At 38.5% G+C, this 20,629-nt stretch overlaps 1 protein-coding gene across 3 annotated transcripts in view; it reads right to left on the bottom strand.

The window, feature by feature from the left end:
* RIMS1 (regulating synaptic membrane exocytosis 1) overlaps window positions 1-20,629 on the bottom strand; it is a 342,317-nt gene that overhangs the window by 107,455 nt on the left and 214,233 nt on the right. For all 3 annotated transcript variants that reach the window (XM_070733057.1, XM_070733055.1, XM_070733056.1), the window contains 6 exons: window positions 13,394-13,461; window positions 10,348-10,458; window positions 7,428-7,527; window positions 5,183-5,306; window positions 4,062-4,108; window positions 1,304-1,416 (listed from right to left, as the gene is read on the bottom strand). In XM_070733057.1, coding sequence (XP_070589158.1) covers window positions 1,304-1,416; window positions 4,062-4,108; window positions 5,183-5,306; window positions 7,428-7,527; window positions 10,348-10,458; window positions 13,394-13,461 — 563 coding nt within the window. The remainder of the gene's footprint in view (window positions 1-1,303; window positions 1,417-4,061; window positions 4,109-5,182; window positions 5,307-7,427; window positions 7,528-10,347; window positions 10,459-13,393; window positions 13,462-20,629) is intronic.

The following is a 20,629-nucleotide window of genomic DNA, read 5'->3' as shown; positions in this document are numbered from 1 at the left end:
CAAATTTTTGTAATCTTAGATTACTTTTATGGGATTAGACAGCTTCATGTAGGATGAATCTATAAATAAAGGTGTTTATTATCTATATGTGATTTTCACTTCAAAGGTAGGTTCTTGGCAGTAACAACAAGAAAGGATCATTCCTTAGATTCTGTATGAGGACACCTGAAGGCAGGAATTAGTATCAGAATGTGCATGGTACCATGTACCCAGCAGCTCAACCCGTTAAATCGATTTATACAGTCAGGTATGCCATATTTTTTTTAACGTTGAGAATTTACTTCAGTCATTGTAACAGGATGGGTCTGTACATGATGGGTCTGAGTTTACTGTTTTTGACATCTTTCACACCAGCTGCCATTTTATTATTTTATTTATTAATTGGACTTGTATACATTATTCCCACTCCCTGTCCCAAAGAATTCAATCCTCTATAAAGCGGCATACTGCCATTCCCAAAACAACTTCCGGGGAATAAGCTTTCAACAGAGCAATTGAATATCACTCTGTAGCATTGTGGGTGTATATATACAGTATGTATGTGTTTTTGCATGGGGTATGTGTTCACATATCTATGGTATGAATAAAAAGCGGGGTTAGTGGCTAGTGAGTGGCTTATATAAAGAGTATACAGTGATACCTCATCTTACAAACGCCTCTTCATACAAACTTTTCGAGATACAAACCCGGAGTTTAAGATTTTTTTGCCTCTTCTTGCAAACTATTTTCCCCTTACAAACCCACCGCTGCCGCTGGGATGCCCCGCCTCCAGACTTCCGTTGCCAGCGAAGCACCCGTTTTATGCTAGCAACGGAAGTTCAGAGGTGGGGTTTCCCAGCGAGGGGAGCCTCAGTGAAATCGCAGCATCGCAAAAACACAGAGGTCCATAGGTGGGGTTTCGAGGACTTCGGTGTTTTTGCGATGCTGCGAAACTGGGAAGCCCCACCTCCGGACTTCCGTTGCGAGCGAAGTGCTCGTTTTTGCGATGCTGGGATTCCCCTGCAGCATCACAAAAACACAGAAATCCGGAGGTGGGGTTTCCTATGGAGGGGAGCGCTTCGGCTGGCAAAAGGGGTGAATTTTGGGCTTGCACGCATTACTCGCTTTTCCATTGATTCCTATGGGAAACATTGTTTTGTCTTACAAACTTTTCACCTTAAGAACCTCGTCCCGGAACCAATTAAGTTTGTAAGACAAGGTATCACTGTACTCTTATTGCAGGACCGACTTTCAACTTCATTTTAAAAAATTCTTTCTCATAAGACAGGATTGGTCCAGTTTTATAAGTATATTCTATACTTACTGACAGCTGCCCAGGTAGGACTTGTGGTGCATCTTTTAAAGCTCCAGGGCTAGTAGGGGAAATAACAGAAATTGAAGGCCGTTCCATTTTTTGAGATTCAAATGAGCTAGAACCTGGAAAGAGAATGAAGAAAATAGAATAATAATAGAGAACTTGAAAGATATCATCTTAAACGTAAAGAAGGTATGAGTTAAAAGAGAACATTGGCCAAAATAATAACAATAATAGTAGAAATAACTATAACAAGAATAAAAGAAGAAAATGAAATGAAATAAAAACACTTAAATACATAGCAATGTCAAAAATATGTTATATTTTCCACAAAACATTAAGTTTTAAATACCTGTAAACCTAGCTTTTGAGCAAGGAGAGCTTTTGAAACTGATCAGTCAAGGAAAAATCTAATATATTCCTCTAGTATGATATGAGCCGAGGTGGCGCAGTGGGTAGAGTGCAGTACTCCAGGCCACTAAAGCTGACTGCTAGATCTGCAGGTCAGCGGTTCAAATCTCATCAGCAGCTCAAGGTTGACTCAGCCTTCCATCCTTCCGAGGTGGGTAAAATGAGAACCCGGATTGTGGGGGCAATAGGCTGGCTCTGTTAAAAAGTGCTATTGCTAATATGTTGTAAGCTGCCCTTAGTCTAAGGAGAAGGGCGGCATAAAAATCAAATAGATAAATAAATAAATAAATTTTGCATTTATTGTAATCTATACATGATGAGAAATATTTGCTAGAAGGTGAAGAAAGCCCTGAGAGGGTAGGTTTTAAAAGGAGAGAACAGAGAAATGATTGCTTTTGCAAAAACGTTTTCTTTTGAAAAAGGTAAGCTGTGATAAGGGGTTTCTTTTTTTCAAAAAGCCTCAAGGGGTGGGGGGGAAATGAATACAGTATTTGTTCCTGGAATTATTTCTCAGTTGTAGTATAATGAATAGTTGGGCCATTAGAGTTGTGAAAATCAGAATAGAAAGGGATAAATATTAAAGTTGAGAATTCACTCTGTATTTCTCTAAAAATTACACATTTGTTTTCCTACAATCTAGTTTATACAGATAACTGAATTATGACAGTTCACTTAGCGACTGTTCAAAGTTACATCACCCTCCATTACTTATGACATCGTTCCAAGGTTTCAAAAATTGCAGCACCACAGCAGTAGTTCACCCTTACAAACAACTGCAGAGGCATTGTAACATTTGTTCTGCCAATTCCCACCTACACACACACACACACACACACACGTGGCCACAGGATTTCTATAGGAACTGGGCCTGTGACAACTCATTTACCTTGCAAAGCGAACTGTGTCCTCTCCAGCCTCTCTGCTGCAGTTTCTTTGCCTGCGTCCTGGCAGGCTCCAGTTGTCTTTGCAAAAAGCTTTTCATGCAAAGAATGAAGGCCGAAAGAGGTGTGAGCCAAAAGCTTTTTGCAAAGATGACCAGAACCTGCCAGGATGTAATCACTCACCCCTGCAGAGTTCGACCAGCTTTCCTCAAGGCTTTTGGCATGAAGAACGGAGGCCTGAAACGGTGTACATGCCCCTCTCAGCCTCCGTTCTTCTTGCCAAAAGCTTTTTGTAAAGATGGACGGAGCCTTCAGGGACCCAGGCAAAGAAACCACAACAGAGAGGCTGGAGAGGACATAGTTTGGTTGACCATCAAGATCTTCAAAAGATAAGTGCATGTGAAGATGCGGTGGGATAGAATGGGGTGGGTGGGTATTTATTTATTTAATTATTTATTTATTCAATTTTTATGCCGCCCTTCTCCTTAGACTCAGGGCGGCTTACAACATGTTAGCAATAGCACTTTTTTAACAGAGCCAGCCTATTGCCCCCACAATCCGGGTCCTCATTTTACCCACCTCGGAAGGATGGAAGGCTGAGTCAACCTTCAGCCGGTGATGAGATTTGAACCGCTGACCTTTAGATCTACAAGTCAGCTTCAGTGGTCTGCAGTACTGTGCTCTACCTGCTGTGCCACCCCGGCTCATATCTCAGTAGGTCAGGGGAACTTGGGTGGACACAAGCACTAGGCTCCTGGTAGATCCCCATCCTGAGATACCTCATGTGCACTTAACAACCTGAGCATTTGATAGTGAATGCATTGGAAAAATCCGGGAGGGATCACATTTAATTAACATGATTCCTTTAACAAATTCCTCAGGTTATGAGTGTAAATTGCCAGGCTCTATTACATTTGTAAATCAAAGACTACCTGTATTCAGCCAGAATTATATCTGTTATGCCTAGAATGGCAGAATTTGGACAACCTCAATTGACAAAATGAAAAATTAAGCCGTCTTCTTTTCTGGGTTAACAAAATTTAACAAAATCCCAATTCAGAAAACTCTGCTTTATGCAAAGTGAGAAAGGGAAAGAGAAAGAAGATCAAAGTGAACCGTTAAAGTCAATTTGTATGAACAATTAGGATATTTTGGTAACTTTTGAAGTTCAAAAGAAAAGCATGTCACAATCTTGTGATATGACTGCTGCTGACCAGCTTGTATCTCTATCATGTGTCAGACATTGCGAATGGTTTCCCTAGTGATATATACTACAGCTATTCATTATCCCATGTACTTTAGCATGAATCCTGCAGACTATACTTTGCTATGAATAAAATATATAAAACATTGCTAAGTTTTAACAATCACGGAAGGTGGAGGAAAGACTGTGCTGGTAAACTAAGTAATACTGAATGACATTTTATGAAACAACGTTGTTCAATCTCAGCAGCTGGAATAAAGTTAATACTCACTAGACTCTAGTGGAGGATGAGAAGTTTCAGGAATTCTTGGAATGTCACTGAAATAGACATATATAGAGAAAATTTTGAAATGCCTTGTTGATCCACAGAACAATGCTATAAAATAATGTTTAATATGTATACACTTAATGCTATTTAATAAAATAGAAGGTTCAGACATTGATTGTTTATTCAAAAATGTTTTTTTAATCCCAGATTTAATGCTTTTGACATATATCTGCTAGACAGTTACTTTTCTTGAAATACTTTGCTTAATTTCTTTAAAAAAGATGTGAACTTATCCCTCTTAAGGAAAACAATTTGAAAATGAAACAAACAGCAATTTCAATGTAAATATTTATATCATGGTATTGTGGTCTGGCAGTCCACAATATTTTTCCACCATACAATAAAATATAAATAGGAAAGGAGTGAAACTACAAAATACTAATTTGAGGGGAAGGGGAATTTAATTTACTAAAATGTTTATATACACATCTGAAGGAGTTTGCTCAATTAAACCTACAAAATAACCTTATAATGACAGAGAAAGAAAAAAAACAGGAAAAAAATTGGAAACAATTAGGCAAACAAACATAATCCCCATTTTATGAATCATGTTACAATATACATGGAAACACACTTAATTTCAATTATATAACTAAATATGTCATACTGAATTTAATTACAGAGATATATATGATCTTCTAAAATATAAATTATCAGATTTTTATCACCGTTAATCCCAAATGATCCTAGGAACTTTTGTTACACAGGAATCCAGAAAGATCATATTAATTTAATTTTTAATGCAATTGTTATAGACTTCCACACTACATAAGACTCCAGTCCTTTTAAAACATTACATTAAGAACAATAGTACCAATATTGAAAGAGCAATATAGTGAATAGGGATCCCTGCCAAGGACGTTTGTCTTGAGAATCCAAGTACAAGAATGCTAAGGTTGCCCCTTCATTCTTTTTTACATTTTTAGTATGCCAATATGTATCTTATTGTAATGTTATATGTTTTTATAAGCACATGCCTACATTTTGGATGGAGGGAGGGAGAGGGAGGGGGGAGATTTTGAAAGTGGGGTAGGCTAAGAAATAAATTGCAAAACAAACTTTACCCAATAGGCCTTGAAACAATAATTTCAACTTGAGGTTCTGATTTCGATTCTAAAATAATATTGTAAACTTCTTCATTTGTAGCTCCAGGAAGCGGTTTACCATTCCACTCTAGAACTTCATCACCTGGAATTTAAAAACAAAGGATATATTGCGACGGAGGCAGAATGAAAACACGAACACAAGAGCTGGAAGAAACGGGTCACTTTATTGTTTAAACATATTAAATAACTGATTATAAACTAATAATCAGGACCTGCAGAAGCCAATCATAAAACGGGGCAGAAATTCCTGATGTTAACATTCCTGGGCAACTGTGGGCCTAGCTACTTGCCGATCAAGGTGAGGGGTCAAACCCATCACCATGTTCTAGGCCATGCCCACAAGGCATGTAGGAGGGGCTCACCATCCCATCCCCATCAGAGGAAAGGGTTAGGTGAGTCCCAAGGGCATCCCCCCTCCAATTGCTCAGGCAGGCCGCCGCCCGGAGTTCCTGGTGAGGGGCCGCCCATCACTTCCCAAAAGATGCCCTAAAGGAGAACGCGCATATTGGGTGATCAGCACACACCCAGCTGGCAAAACAGCTTCGGCTGGTTGCCTAGCAACCAGGCAAAGCCCCAGGAAAAGCAGCTGTGTTGCCTGCTGTCAGGCAAGCAGCCCTGTCCCCTGGCCCAGCCAAAGCCTCGGCTGGTTGCTGGGGGCAACTAGGAGATCGCGTGCTATCTCGCGCAATCTCCCCATGCCGGCAGAAGCCAGCAGCAGCGTTTTTTCCTCTTGGCCCCTTCGTAATTCCAGCCAGCCGATTAATCGGCTAGCTGTTCATTTCTTTTGTATGATTTCACTCACAGACATACTGTACATGCATAGACAAATACAAATTTCTAGGGTAGCTTCTTTTCTGGGCCATATCTATGGGTGTATATTTAGAGATAATAAAACTTTGCAAGTAAAAACAATCCTTCTTTTGGAACATTCTTCTGACATCAAAACACTGAACTACCACCAAATTGAATTGGCTTGGCAGAAGGATGTCACAGAGCCTAACTGGGCCATCACCCGGTTCTGCTATTACATATCACAACATGCAATTGTGTCAGTACAGCTAATTAGAAGACCACATGTGCTATTAAAGAGGAAGAACTTGCTAGTATTCTTCCTCTCTCAGTTCTAGTACTAGTATATCAATATATTCAGTCAATTAGTCTGTCTGTCTGTCGTGCTTTTCTGGCTGTCTGTCTGTCGTGCTGTCTGTCTGTTTGTCTATCATTGATAGAATACATTGTAAGTTACCCAGAGTCACTTCAACGGTGAGATGGGCAGCATATAAATTTAATAAATAAATAAATCTTATCCAGCCATGAGTGGAAGATTAGCCAGGCAGCATGCGACAGATTAAAATCTATTTAAAAGGTCAGCTGAAAATTGAAACTCTTCAAGTGATTTTAATATTTAATTTTCTCAGAAGGTCTCAGATTTTTTTCCTGTCAGGCTATGAGCAGCTTAGCCATTTTGACATTACTGTGCAGTGCAGCATACTTCCACTGTAATACAGTTGGTTGATATTTTATTATCTCAAGGCAAAACCTAATAGTTTCCTTCCTTCAGTCCCACAAATGTTTTTGCAGCGCTCTTGGACTTGCAAATGCTTCCCATTATTCTTTATAACAAGTTTCTGATGCAGAGAAGGTCATTTCCTTCTTTCTGACAAGATTTTTTTTCTTTTTTAAAAGGAATAGTAAGATCTGGTATTTTTGCAGTTTCAATTTGCAGAAAGGTGACCTTTGTTCATTAGCAGATATAGTATCAGTATATAGCCAATATTACAGAGTCTAATGCTTGTTTTTTTCATATGGAAAATTTATGAAAATTAGAATTAAGGTTTTGTTCACACAAACTGGACTATTATCAATATTTAGATTACAGATTTTTTTCAATTCTTTATACCTTTCTATCAGATATAATAAAATCTATACACCCTAAAAGCCATAGTAACTTGATACATTATTAAAATAGTTTTAGCATATGCAAATCTTTACTTTGTGTACAGAGTATTTCCTAGAGTCCTTCCAGTAAACATATACTTTAACCAATATAACTATGTTCAGCTGAAATAGATTACCTTTAGTTTGCCTCCATTAGGTTTAAATATTTACAGAGGGAACTGTACACTGAAAATATAGTACATAAAAGTAGCATTATATAGATTTTGAGAATATTAAGACACAATCATTCCCATAACTGAGATACCTGCTCTTAGATGTCCCACCACATCAGCCAAGCTACCTTTCTTTACTTTGGTAATGAAGGCACCAAGTCGTCCTAAATCGGTCATTTTTCCTCCTACAACCTGAAAATAAATATGCCACCTTTCAGAATACCAAACTGCATTTTAACTAAAATAATGGGAATCTATATTCAGTTCAATGCCTTTTATCTGTATAACCGCAGAAACCTCGCCTCTTTCAGAGGAAAATAATTGCTTGTGGAAAGTTAACACTTTATATGATTTTTTAAGAGATCCATATTCATGTGACTATTTAAATTCACAAAAAAGTCAGTTTCAGAACCCTTATTGTTGCATAAGTGAAAGGCACATCTTCTTGCAGAAGGAGAAATTACCGGTTTTACTTCAATTTGTCAATACGGGAAAATGGTTTATTTGTTGCAAACATTTAATACCAAAACAGGTAATGTTTCTCTTGGTTTTTAACCTTATGTTTACTGGCCAGAGTTGAAGCTGATATGCTGGGCAAACAGTGAAATCACGGGTGTCAAATTAGATTGTGTCATGTGATGTATCATGACGTATCATTATTTTTTTTGCCTTTGTGGAGGCAGGGTGGGTAGATATGGCCTGCGAGCGATGCATACAGCCCATGGCCAACAGTTTGACACCTGTGTTCTAAATCAGTGAATAAGAAGCATCTTCACAGTAGCAGAGTTTCCTGGCTTCTCGTGTATGCAGCTTGTCTGACCTATCATACTTAAAGTTGTATGTGTGCCTGTTTCTGATTGGCCTACCTGTTTGATTTGCCTGCACTGTTTCATCTTAGGAGTGTTCCTTTCTATTGTTTTGGCTCTCACTGGTTCTCACCGATATGCATATTGATGGCTGGATATGTGATAGGGAGGAAAGGAGAATATGCTTTATTTTTAAAATAAATTTAAATAATCTCTGTGTTTGCTAATGGTTAATGTATGAGAACACCAAACTATTATGAATTCTTTCGCATTCTTTGCTTTGGCTTGATCTAAAATACTTAACAGTTTTCCAATTGAATGTATGGTTCAATTTGTCTATGTGTCATGAAATTTAAAAAATTATATTATCATGCCTTCTGGCAATTCCTGGTATTAACATTCTGCTAATCTTCTGATAGTGAATTTCACAATCTTTACATGGTATATTGTAAACAATTCCTATTCTGCCTTTTGAAGTTATTGGATTTAGATATTGTTTAAGAGAGATTGCAGAGATTGCTGCTGTGTTTGCTTACAATATCTTCTAATTTGTTTATGTATTGATCTATTAAACTGAAAGTAAGTGGTGTGGCAAAGATTTGTCAGTTCTACGATTCTAGTTTTTTCCAGTTGTGTACTCTGGGCTAGATTTGATGTTTTAAAGCTTCACTTGATATTCTGCTAGATTGGGATGTATGGAGATAAGAATGTTGTGATATCAAATTAGACTGTGATTTCCTCTTTCACAATTGTTACGCTTTTAATTTTTTCAAGGCATTGAAGTTGCATATTCTATGAGCTATCAAGTTTTTTGGGGGTTCTCTGGTTAAGTTATATGTTGTGGTCCCTGGCAGGAACACAACTAAATGGAGCAGTATGTTTGCAAGCAATATAATAAAAGCTCAGTGAACATTACAATCCCAAATTAACCATTATCCCTAAGAACGTTCTTTACTATTGGGTTCTATTGCCTTTCAGGACCTAAGTTTAAGGAACACAGTAACAGAAAGCTTGAAATATTTTCCCTAAAGCTTTTAATATGCAGTATGGTTGACTCCAAAGCTAAAACATATAATGGTATAGTCTTTTTTTCAGGATGTCAGTCATGGTACAGGATAATGCCAATTATTATTCATACTTCATCTCATTCTTTGTAGGACCTAAAGGACATTATTTAATTACTGGTACAGAAATATAGCCCATTCTACCAGCTCTTCTTAGAGGCAAAGTTCAAACAACTTGGCTGAGGATTTAGAAAGGCAGCAAAGAGAAACCACTGGTTCTTGACTCAGCCCATGAACAATCAACAGCATGGAGCATTCAATATGATTGGCTATTAAAAATACAAAATATACCCTATGTAGTTTTTTCCAGTTTTGTACTCTGGGCTAGATTTGATGTTTTAAAGCTTCAATTGATATTCTGCTAGATTGGGATGTATGGAGATAAGAATGTTGTGATATCAAATTAGACTGTGATTTCATCTTTCACAATTGTTAAGCTTTTAATTTTTTCAAGGCATTGAAATTGCATGTTCTATGTGCTATCAAGTTTTTGTTGGGTTCTCTGGTTAAGTTATATGTTGTGGTCCCTGGCAGGAACACAATTAAATGGAGCAGTATGTTTACAAGCAATAAAATAAAAGCTCAGTGAACATTACAACCCCAAATTTAACCATTAGCCCTAAGGAATTCAAATTTAGTTACACATATATGTATGTACTTCTACAATCTAGGAATTCATAGGGAGCGTGGGAAATTCCTGGATGGTTACTGATCTAATTGAATTATAAATAAATTTGTACCTACCCTCAGTACTCTGAAAGGCACAACACTAGAAAAGACCACATTTGTGTAGCAGCTTCAACTTAATATTTAACCTAAATGCTAACCAATTATTATCTAATGTATAGTTCAATTCAAATCTTATTGCATCAAATTGAACAATGCACTGTACAATAACATAACCTCACTGTTTGGGTCATACAATACCGAGAGCCTGGCGAAATACAATTTAGTCATGCATATTGTGTGGACGCAACTTTAAAAATTAATAGCTTCTGCTTCTTTTTAATCTCAAGATGATATTTGAATGATAGACTATTTTAAAACCTTGCTTTAAAAAAGTCTCAATTTCAACCAAGGGTCACTCTTCTTACAAAAGATTAATGGAAATAAATTTACAGTATAGTTTCTAAGGCACTTACTTTGAGTCCCAGCAATGCACCTGACTCTTTTGGCATAGTTGTTCTTTTGTTGAGAATAACACGACCAATTAGCCGATCTCCTTCTTTAGATGGTTGCCAAGTTACAGGATGCTATTATATAGAAGTATAGGAAAACAAGTGAATTGAAAAACTGTTTTTGTGGTAAAGACTTGGGGTCTCTTCTTTTATAGCAATCACCTATTTTTATTACTTGTACTCATTATTTAAGTGGATTACTATCTCTAGAATTAAAATTATGTTTTAACTGGATTATGTTTAACAGCTAAAAAATGAAAATCATATTTAACAACTTGCAACCTAATAAGTATATTTCAGCTCACAAAAGACATCTTTAACTGTTCTGTCGAGCTCTCTGGTAGAATCCTCCCGAAAATACACAGATACAATTTCAGATACACACACGTTTGAAAATTCAAAACAATGTTCTTTATACCGAAAATGCAAATAAACGAAGCACTCTTTTTGTATAACAAAGAGCACTTGTCTCCAAACAAACTGGTAATTTGTACAAGTCCCTTATCAGTTCTGTGATACTTAGCTTGCAGCTGTGAGGCAATTCACAGTCCTTCTTCTTTCACAAAGTGAAACACACTTTGGTTTGGTTTAGTTTCAAAGCAGGGGAAAATCAGCACACAAAGGTCAAAGTCAACAAAGCAGACACGAAACACAATGATCAGATAATCCTCCACAATGGCCAAACCCACAGTCCTTGGGGCAGGAGCTGGGCCAGAGCTAACCACAACATTTAACAAGACAAATTCAAAAGATCCCTATTACAGCAAAGTGTACAACACATACACACACAAACATATACACTTGAATGAAACCCAATTCCTTTCATTTTTAGTAAGGAAATTAATGGGAGACAACGCCATTCCATCCTCAACCAGGTTAAGTAGGAGGGAAGGGATTTATTTAATGTTTCGTTCACTTAATCTCCACATGACTCAGAAAGAAATGGATCTAAATTCATTTCAGAATTGTGGAGTATAAATCTTCTAGAATTTTTTTTTAAAAATCAACTACACTAAGACTGGTAGGTGCAGTAAATAACTAGATAGTACTATTAATTTTGTAGGAGCTATAAGTCTTGTCTGATTCTTTTCATATTACTTTTTCCTGATGCTCAATCTTTGGATGAGCCTACCCATAGTCCTTTTTCCTCAGAACCTGTGTTCTCTTATCATTGTTTGTTTTCTAATTATGAAAATATGGTGTTATAAAGATCCTTTGGTTGCCAGTTTGCAGTATGTTTTCTAGATTACAACATAACTCAGAAAGTCTAGACCTCTACAAATTACCAGTTTAGACCTCTGCAAATCACCAGTTACTGAGTTTAAATGCCTGTCACATTTTGCCAGTTAAATGAAAAGTGAAGATTTTCTTCTTCTTCTGAGTTTGCTTCTAAATCCATGTCTGGAGAGCAGAAAGAAGCAGTGGCAAAACACTCCCAAAATTATCAGCTGTATCCCTGGGACTGTTCTAGTAACATAAGAGCAGGCTCAAATTAATTAATTTATTTATTTATTCATTCATCCATCCATCCATCCATCCATCCATCCATCCATCCATCCATCCATCCATTCGATTTTTATGCCGCCCTTCTCCTTAGACTCAGGGTGGCTTACAACATGTTAGCAATAGCACTTTTTTAACAGAGCTAGGCTATTGCCCCCACAATCCGGGTCCTCATTTTACCCACCTCGGAAGGATGGAAGGCTGAGTCAACCTTGAGCCGGTGAGATAATTGGTGGGTTTCACTTACCTTTGGTACCAGTTTGGAGATGTGTGCACATTACTTCTGCACATGCACAAAGCATCCATGATGACATCGGGGTGGGTGGGCAGAGCCTCCCGCCACCGCTGTTACCGGTTCACCTGAGCAGGGGTGAACTGGTAGAAACCCATCACTGGCTCAGATGGAAGTGAAATTTACAAAACTAATCAATGGTATTATAAAGAAACAAGACTCAATCCTTTCATCCATCCATCCATCCATCATCTGTAACTCAATCCATCCATCCATCATGGAAAGATTGGATACAAAATAGTACATAATTTGGATCTGAATTTGGCTTGGAGATATATCTATATCTATGGGACACACCTTTATGATGTTTACTCCAATATACAAGTAGTTCTCGACTTTACAACAGCTCTCATTTAGTGGCCATTCAAAGTTACAATGGCATTGAAAAAAGTGACTTAAGTTATGACCATTTTTCACACTTATGAACATTGTAGCATTCCCATGATCAAATGATTGATTGATTCATTCATTTATTGATTGATTAATTGATTGGATTTCTATGCCACCCCTCTCTGAGGACTCGGGGCGGCTCACAACATATAAAATATACAATACATAATGTAATCCAATTAACTAATTAAAGATCTAGAAAACCCCGCAATTTAGATTTGGATTTGGATGCTTGAAAAGTTATGATTGTAGCGTCCTGGAGTCATGCAATCCCTTCTTTCAACCTTCTGACAAAGTCAGTGAGGAAATCAGATTCACTTAACATCCTTGTTACTAATTTAAGAACTGCATACAGTGATTCACCTAACAAATTATTAGAAGAAAAGTCATAAAATGGGGCAAAATTCACTTAACAAATTTCTCACTAAAATTTGGGCTCATAAGTTGAGACTATATGTGTTTCATTCTACTTGGTACATATGTTTACTACACAGTAATGTACCCCTTGCTGTAATTGATCGCAGCATCCAATAAACTTCTGTTTACAGTTCTTACACCGGAATAAGGGGGATTCTTCAAGAGGAACTGGAATCAGTTAAAACTATTTTCTTCTCTTCCACTATTATGAACTTCCCTTGAAGACTTCTATAAACATAATTCATTACTCCACGAACAGAAAACATCCTAAGATCCAATGTTTATAAATATTTCTTATATGGGTTACATTGAGAACAATGGACATCAAAATGGCTATGAAACAATATTATTCTTTAATTAAAACCAACAAAACAATGGGATAACAAGGGAGGGAGGGAGATTTCTTACCGAGCTAATAGGGGATGTATCTCTAGTGTGCCATGTGGCAGGATCCAACCAGTAATAATCCAAGTCACCTGGAAGAGTTATAAACAGAAAGAAATATGTATTCTTTATATGAATGAATGAATTACATTTGCAGCCAGAAATATAATATAAAATATTTGTAAAGAAAGCATTACATACACAGTGAACCTTTTACATAAAGAGAAATGTATTGTCAAGTGCCTGGTATGAAAATATGGAGAAAGAGAAAGGTCATTTCAAAACTACATGTTGATCATAAATGTATCCTTAACATCCTCCTACAAATTATGGTGAGCTACAAGAGACTAAAACAGTGCACGCAGGGAGGATACAACCCTTCTTTAAAATTAGTCCCAGATGAAAAACTGTTTTATCAAATAAAAATGCACACAGAAAAATGTAACCCAAGGGCAATGGGAAGAAGAAAAACCTCTGACTTTAACTTTCAATTTTCCAAATAACTCTTGGGCCCATTTCCTTCCATTCACATCATTTAAACGTATGCACAAATCCATCCCCTTGAATGTTTTAGATGGAGAGGTGTTGCTCAATCTGCAGAATCATTACCTAGTATTGTTTTTATTTTTGAATATGTAAAAGCAAGAGTTATCATGCAGCAAACAAAACTCTTGGCATTTTAACCTGCTAACTCTTGACGTCTTAAGGTGAACAAGTGTTGATGTCCAAATAGCTAGCTAATATTAACTAACTAGAATGGGAAGACCTTACTAGTTTATTCTTTGGTCTCCTGAGCACTGCTTCCTGACAGTTGCATCAAGGGACCATCAGCAACACCACACAACCATCTATTGGTAAAACCAGATTCAACAACACAATAGATCAAACTGCACAAATAACAATGCAGAACATCAGAATGGATAATGTATAAAATATTTAGTTCAAACTTTAATCTAGGAGACATTCACCTTGTCTTGGTCAGATATGAAAGTCTCCTACTTGCCACAGAGGTATGTGCTATATGCTTTTTAAGTTTTGATTTAAACAGGAAAGAAAATCACAAGTAATCTTCTGCTACAAAATGAAATTTACAGATACTGATAATAGACTGTGTATTTTAAAGCTTAAACTTGTCAAATTTCCCAAGGCACCTGAATTTCTGTCCTTTAGGGATAGGCATTTGTCCAAATAAGATGCACATAATTAATACTTTAAAAATAATATCTAAATAACTAACCACTGTTACATGATTAATTTCTCAATCCTCTTTCTACATTATTCTTCATATAGCAGTATTATTAGGTACTTCACCATTTTTACTATACTAACCAAAGTGGGTTGGACTAAGATAAGCTACCCACCCCTATCTTCATGACTTTAAACTATTACATATGGGACCAACTAACAAATATATTAATACCTCCACAATGCATATACCAAATAGAAATATGATCAATTGAACATACTGCATAAAAAGATTTTGCAAAAGTATACTGCATTAGAATATTCAGATGGCAGACTGGTATTTGAATGAAAGCCATGAAACTTAGTAATCACAATGAATCAAGAAAAGCTGGGTCTAAACAGAACTGTTAAAAATAATATCTGACTTATTATGTATTCCTGGCCATAAACACTTCTGAAATTTCTAATTTGATTAACATGCAAAATCATATATCTACGTAATCCACATATGCATTGATCCAGAATTGCATTTCATGGACAAGTTATTTTTTAAATTCTGTACACATTTATACACACCATATTTATGCTGGACGAACATATTAAAAGTCAAACAATTTTTTAAAAAAAACAATAAACATAAAAGAAATCCAGAACATTCTGCAAAGACCATCCCTTTCCAAAACTCAAAATTATTGACAATAATATTTTACAGATATCTCCCCAGGCTTTCAATCCGAGAGGACCACATGATTACCTGTCCTTGAATGTAAAGAATGGAGAAGAAACTGAAGGAAACCAGCAAACATAGCAGCATCAACTCACAGTACCTTAATAAGCAGAAGCAGCTCTGAGCAGGTTGCTGAATCCCAGCCTCAGACTGTAACAAAACCACCATCGCCAAGGGTGCAGGAAAACACCCAAAACCAAATCAGTACAAAGTGTATAGAGGAGTCTTTATTTCCTGTAGTTCATGTCTCCTGAGCTTGTGCCAAAGGATTCTGCAATGTCACACACTCTACAAGACGAACATCAATTAGGGCCATCGGAGCACCTGCCATAAATACAAATCTCTGCAGTGTAGAGTGAGCACTGATTACTGCAATAATCCATACGCAGTCCACGCAGTGCTAAAAAGAGGCTCTCTGCCTATGGAGCATCTTTAATCATTTTCAGAGGCTCCCATTAAGGATCTCACAAAGCAATACGTTTGCTTCACAGCAAAAACTGGAAAATGCTTTTACAGGCAGTATAATGCAAAAGGTCTTACCTCACCTTACCAACACTGAAACCACTTTATTTTTTTCCTATTAAGTTCAGTTGGGCTGAAATTAACACCGTCCAAGCATCAAATAAAATTTACAGGCATTCATTCAGTTACCATTGTGTTTTCTGAACTGCATCAAGAAGACCTGCTGTCTCTGTGAAATTCTCTTTGGGGCTGTCAGTTCGGGAAATGCTAAGTCTGCAAAAATGGACTGGACTATAAGCAAGTGAATGACAGATGCCTTCCCAGGTACTTATTTATTTATTAGATTTTTATCCTGCCCGTATTACTTTTTTTTATAAATAACTCAAGGTGGCAAACATACCCAATACTCCTCCCTCCTCCTATTTCCTCAATATAACATGGGTTATATTGGGTTGAGCTGAGAGGTTGTGTCTGATCCAAAGTCACCTACCCAACTTTCAAGACCAAAGTAGGATTAGAACTCACAGTCTCCTAGTTTCTAGGCCAGCACCTTTCCCACTAGACCAAACCGACTTTCTTATCCAAGGCAGGCAGATTTAACTCTGGAACAATCCAGCCCAGAGGGGTTTCTTCAAAATTTCAGGCACAGAGTCAGGTGGTTAGTAAAAGCTATAAGGAAGCTTTCATTGGCAGTCCTTCCTGCTTTATACAAGGCTTCCTAGATGTGCTTAATTTCATCTTCTACACCCAACACATCTTTAAGGTGCCAGACTAAAAGCAGAACTGGGTGTGAGAAAAAAACAGAAGTAGAAATCCAGATCTAACACTAATCCGCTTGCCTTTTTAAAATTTTCTAACTTACCCATTTAGTTTATTGCATGGACTTATTTCCTGCCTTCTTCATCAGTCTCCAATACTGTAATACTTCAATCCTTTCCTCTCCCAATCCTTTTCTCTCTTTTAATCAGTCTACCAATGTTGAGGTTCCTCAGAAATATTATCTAATTGTTCTGCCTGCTCGCTTTTTATTCTACTTTCCGAATTTAGTTCTTCTTTTTCTTCATGTTTGGGTTTGGATTCATTTGATACACTGAGCCAGTGTTCCCTCTAATTTTTTTTGGGGGGTGGGCGGAAAAGTATAGTGTCTGAGCGGCAGTCCCTTCGGGACTGGGCGGCACAGAATATTAAATAAATAAATAAATAAATAAACAAACAAACAAATAAAAAACCCACCCTGTTTTGCCTCAGAGAATTTCAAAATAAAATACTGTACTGTGTGTCTATAACAGTGAGCTCATAATAGGGCAACTCTATCAATATCAAAATGCCACTTAAATAGTTGAGCTAGTTTCAAACTAGATTTTGATTTTCTTTCTCTCTTCCTTACTCCCATTCTTTTTCTTTTTCTTTTCCTTCCTCTCTTTTTTCTATCTGTTTCTCTCTCTTCCTCTCTTCCTCTCTCTCTCCTTCCCTCTCACTCTTTCCCTCTCGGCTTCTGGGCAGGTTTGGAAAACTCTGAGTTGATGATGATTTTTAAGTGAGCGATTGCTCACTGCTCAGCTTAGAAGGAACTATGCACTGAGCCCATCATCGTTCTAATTGTCAATCTATGAATCCTCTATTCATCCGTATTTACTGTTAATTGCCCATAAATTCAATGTTAGCTGAATTCATACCCTTTTCTTTCTCTGCTTAATGCAGTGCTTCTCAAATAGTGGGGCAGGCCCCCCTGGGGTGTGTGGAGCAATGCTGGGGGGCAAGTGACCCCGGGGAATGTGGGGTTTTTTGCCACAGGAAGTAGGACACACCTCCTACCTGACACTTGTACTGGTGCCTCCATTGCGTTCCTCAGCATTGTGTCCAAGGCAACATGTTCTAAAAGAAAACGTCAATCAAACTTCTTGAACTTGTGAGATGTTTTCTTTTAGAACAGGCTGCTCTGGACACAGTGCTGAGGACGGCGACGGAGGAACCAGTACAAGTGTCAGGTAGGATGCGCAACTAAGGTAGGGTAACACCAGGTAGGGTGCAATTTGGGAGTGGCGTGTCAGGTGGGATGGGCCAAGAGACACACATCAATGGAGAATTAGGGAGGCACAAAATGTTTACTTCTACCTAGGGGGAGGGGGCGTAACAGAAAATAATTGAGAAGCACTGGCTTAATGGCAGAGAAGCATTATTATCCCATCATTATTTCTCTAACTGGCATCTAATCACTGACAAGATTATATCATTTTTACTTCTACAGTGGTACCACTACCAAAGAATGCCTCTACTTACGAATTTTTCTAGATAAGAATCGGGTGTTCAAGATTTTTTTGCCTCTTCTCAAGAACCATTTTCCATTTACAAACCCGAGCCTCCGAAACTGTAACCGGAAAAGGCAGGGAGAAGCCTCTGTGGGGCCTCTCTAGGAATCTCCTGGGAGGAAATAGGGCTGGAAAAGGCGGGGAGAAGCCTCCATAGGGCTTCTCTAGGAATCTCCTGGGAGGAAACAGGGCCTCCACCCTCCCTATGGTTTGCCCAATCGCACACATTATTTGGTTTTACATTGATTCCTGTGGGAAAAATTGCTTCTTTTTACAAACTTTTCTACTTAAGAACCTGGTCAAGGAATGAATTAAGTTTGTAAGTAGAGATACCACTGTACCATTTTTTTCTCAAAACGCAAGCCCAAGCTGATTAACATAACCATGAAAAATACAGTGATCCCCCGCTCGTTGCGAGGGTTCCGTTCCAGGAGCCCCCGCAACGAGCGGGTTTTCGCGAAGTAGCGATGCAGAAGTAAAAACACCATCTGCGCATGTGCAGACGGTGTTTTTACTCCCACAGCGCTAGCGAGGAGCCGAAGATTGGGGGCGGGGCGGCTGTTTGCCGCCGGCATGGGGGGCTTCCTAGCAGCCCCCCAAACCCGGGTTGGGGGTCCGGGGGGCGCTGTCTCTCGGCGCTTTCGAGCTGAGTCCGGGAGCGAATTCGCTTCAGGACTCAGCTCGAAAGCGCCGAGAGACAGCGTGGACAGGCCCGTTCCTTGGCGCTGTCTCTCGGCGCTTTCGAGCTGAGTCCGGGAGCGAATTCGCTTCAGGACTCAGCTCGAAAGCGGCGAGAATGAACGGCGTGGGCGGGCGAAGGGCAGGCGGCAGCGAGGAGTTTGCGTGGGCGGTGGGGAAACTCCTCGCTGACGCCAGCAAGAGGGGGAAGACCCAGGAAAGCCACCCAGCAGCTGATCTCCCGGTTGCCATCTACGCATGCGTGCCCATAGAAAAAACGCACGCATGCGTAGATGGTATTTTGACTTCCGGGTTGAAAAATCGCGAAGTACCCTGTTCGCAATGGTTGGGGACGCAATAAACGGGGGATCACTGTAATTGTATCAGGGTTATATTAAAAGACAACAATATGAAAACCTGACCATGAGCATGCTATAAGTAAACCTAAAAGGAAGGAATGCTTCGAAGTCAGAATAAACTAAGAGAAAAACTAGGCAGCAATATTTGTTAAAATAAATATTCAGGAAATAAACACTTGACACAGAAGAAATAGAAATGGATCAGTCTGTGAGTGGACCCTCTCCCTGCTATCAGAAGGTATGTTTCCATCATTGATACTGAACTGTATTTCCAGCATGGATTACTGCTTAAAATCTTTCTTTGAGCTTTTTAACTCTGAAGAGTAGTTTGTTTGCTTTACTAAGCTATTTTACCTGACAACCACATAGACAGAAAGAGGGGAGAGGAGTGAACTGACTGTGTAAGGTCAACTTTCATTATGCAGCATTGCTTTTCTGCTTTTGACCTCATCTGCCTCTATGGAAAAGCAAAAAAATCACAAGAGCTCAGATTTGATATAGTATTTAATACTTTTTTAATATTGTCATGAAAAACAAACCTAATCCTTATCAACATTTTCTAGGCCAAGCTATGATTAATCTCATGTTGGCATAGATTAAAGAAATCCAGACTATATGCGCACAACGTACCACTCTACGTACCACTGAATTTTCAACCTGTCAAGGACATTATTCTCATTAATAAAACAATTTGTTTTCACTGCAAAAAGAAAAGAAAAAAAAGAAAATTTCATCAACAGATTAAATTTTGGGATGAATCCCAAAGTAATTGCAAATGATTGCCAGAAAGCTATTGGCTTCAAGATTTGAAGTTCTGGCTCTTGTGATTTTCTTCATCGTATTCCTTCCTCGTACAGGTAATCATTGTTTCACTCAGTGACCGTTCAAAGTTACAACAGCACTGAAAAAAATGACTTATTTGATTGTTTTTCACACTTAACATCGTTATAACATCGCCATAGTTACATGATCAATATTCAGTTGCTTGGCAACTGACTCATATTTATGTGCAGTGTCCCAGGGTCATGTGACCACCTTCTGTTGCCTAATCACAAACAGAGTCAATGGGGAAGCCAGATTCACTCAACAATTGTGTTACTAACTTGACAACTTCAGTGATTCACTTAACAATTGTGGCAAAAAATGTCTTAAAATGAGGTAAAATTCACTTAACAACCGACTCAATTAGCAACATAAATTTTGGGCTCAATTGTGGTCATAAGCCAAGGACTGCCTGTTTTAGCTGCGAGGGAATAGCGCCAGCGACTTACCGCCGGCAGTGTTTGTCGGAGGGTCGGGGGAGACACCGGACTCCCCATGGCGGCCGCCATTTTGTTTTTGGCCAAAATCTCACGAGACGAGATTTCGGCCGAGAGTCAGGCCTACATGGCCTGACATGCTGCGTGGTCCGGGCGGGGCTTACTGGCCCTATTTAAGGGCTTGCAGGCCCTGGGCCAAGCCTGTTCGCCCGGACTCGCAGCCTGAGCAGACACCCACCCGCCCTCCTTATTTTGCAGTGTGCTATTATGGGTCGCCCCTA

This window comes from Erythrolamprus reginae, chromosome 1, assembly GCF_031021105.1.
Source record: "Erythrolamprus reginae isolate rEryReg1 chromosome 1, rEryReg1.hap1, whole genome shotgun sequence".
NCBI lineage: Eukaryota > Metazoa > Chordata > Lepidosauria > Squamata > Dipsadidae > Erythrolamprus > Erythrolamprus reginae.
The sequence above is the reverse complement of the archived record's forward strand: the minus strand, read 5'-3'. Positions and strand labels throughout refer to the sequence as shown.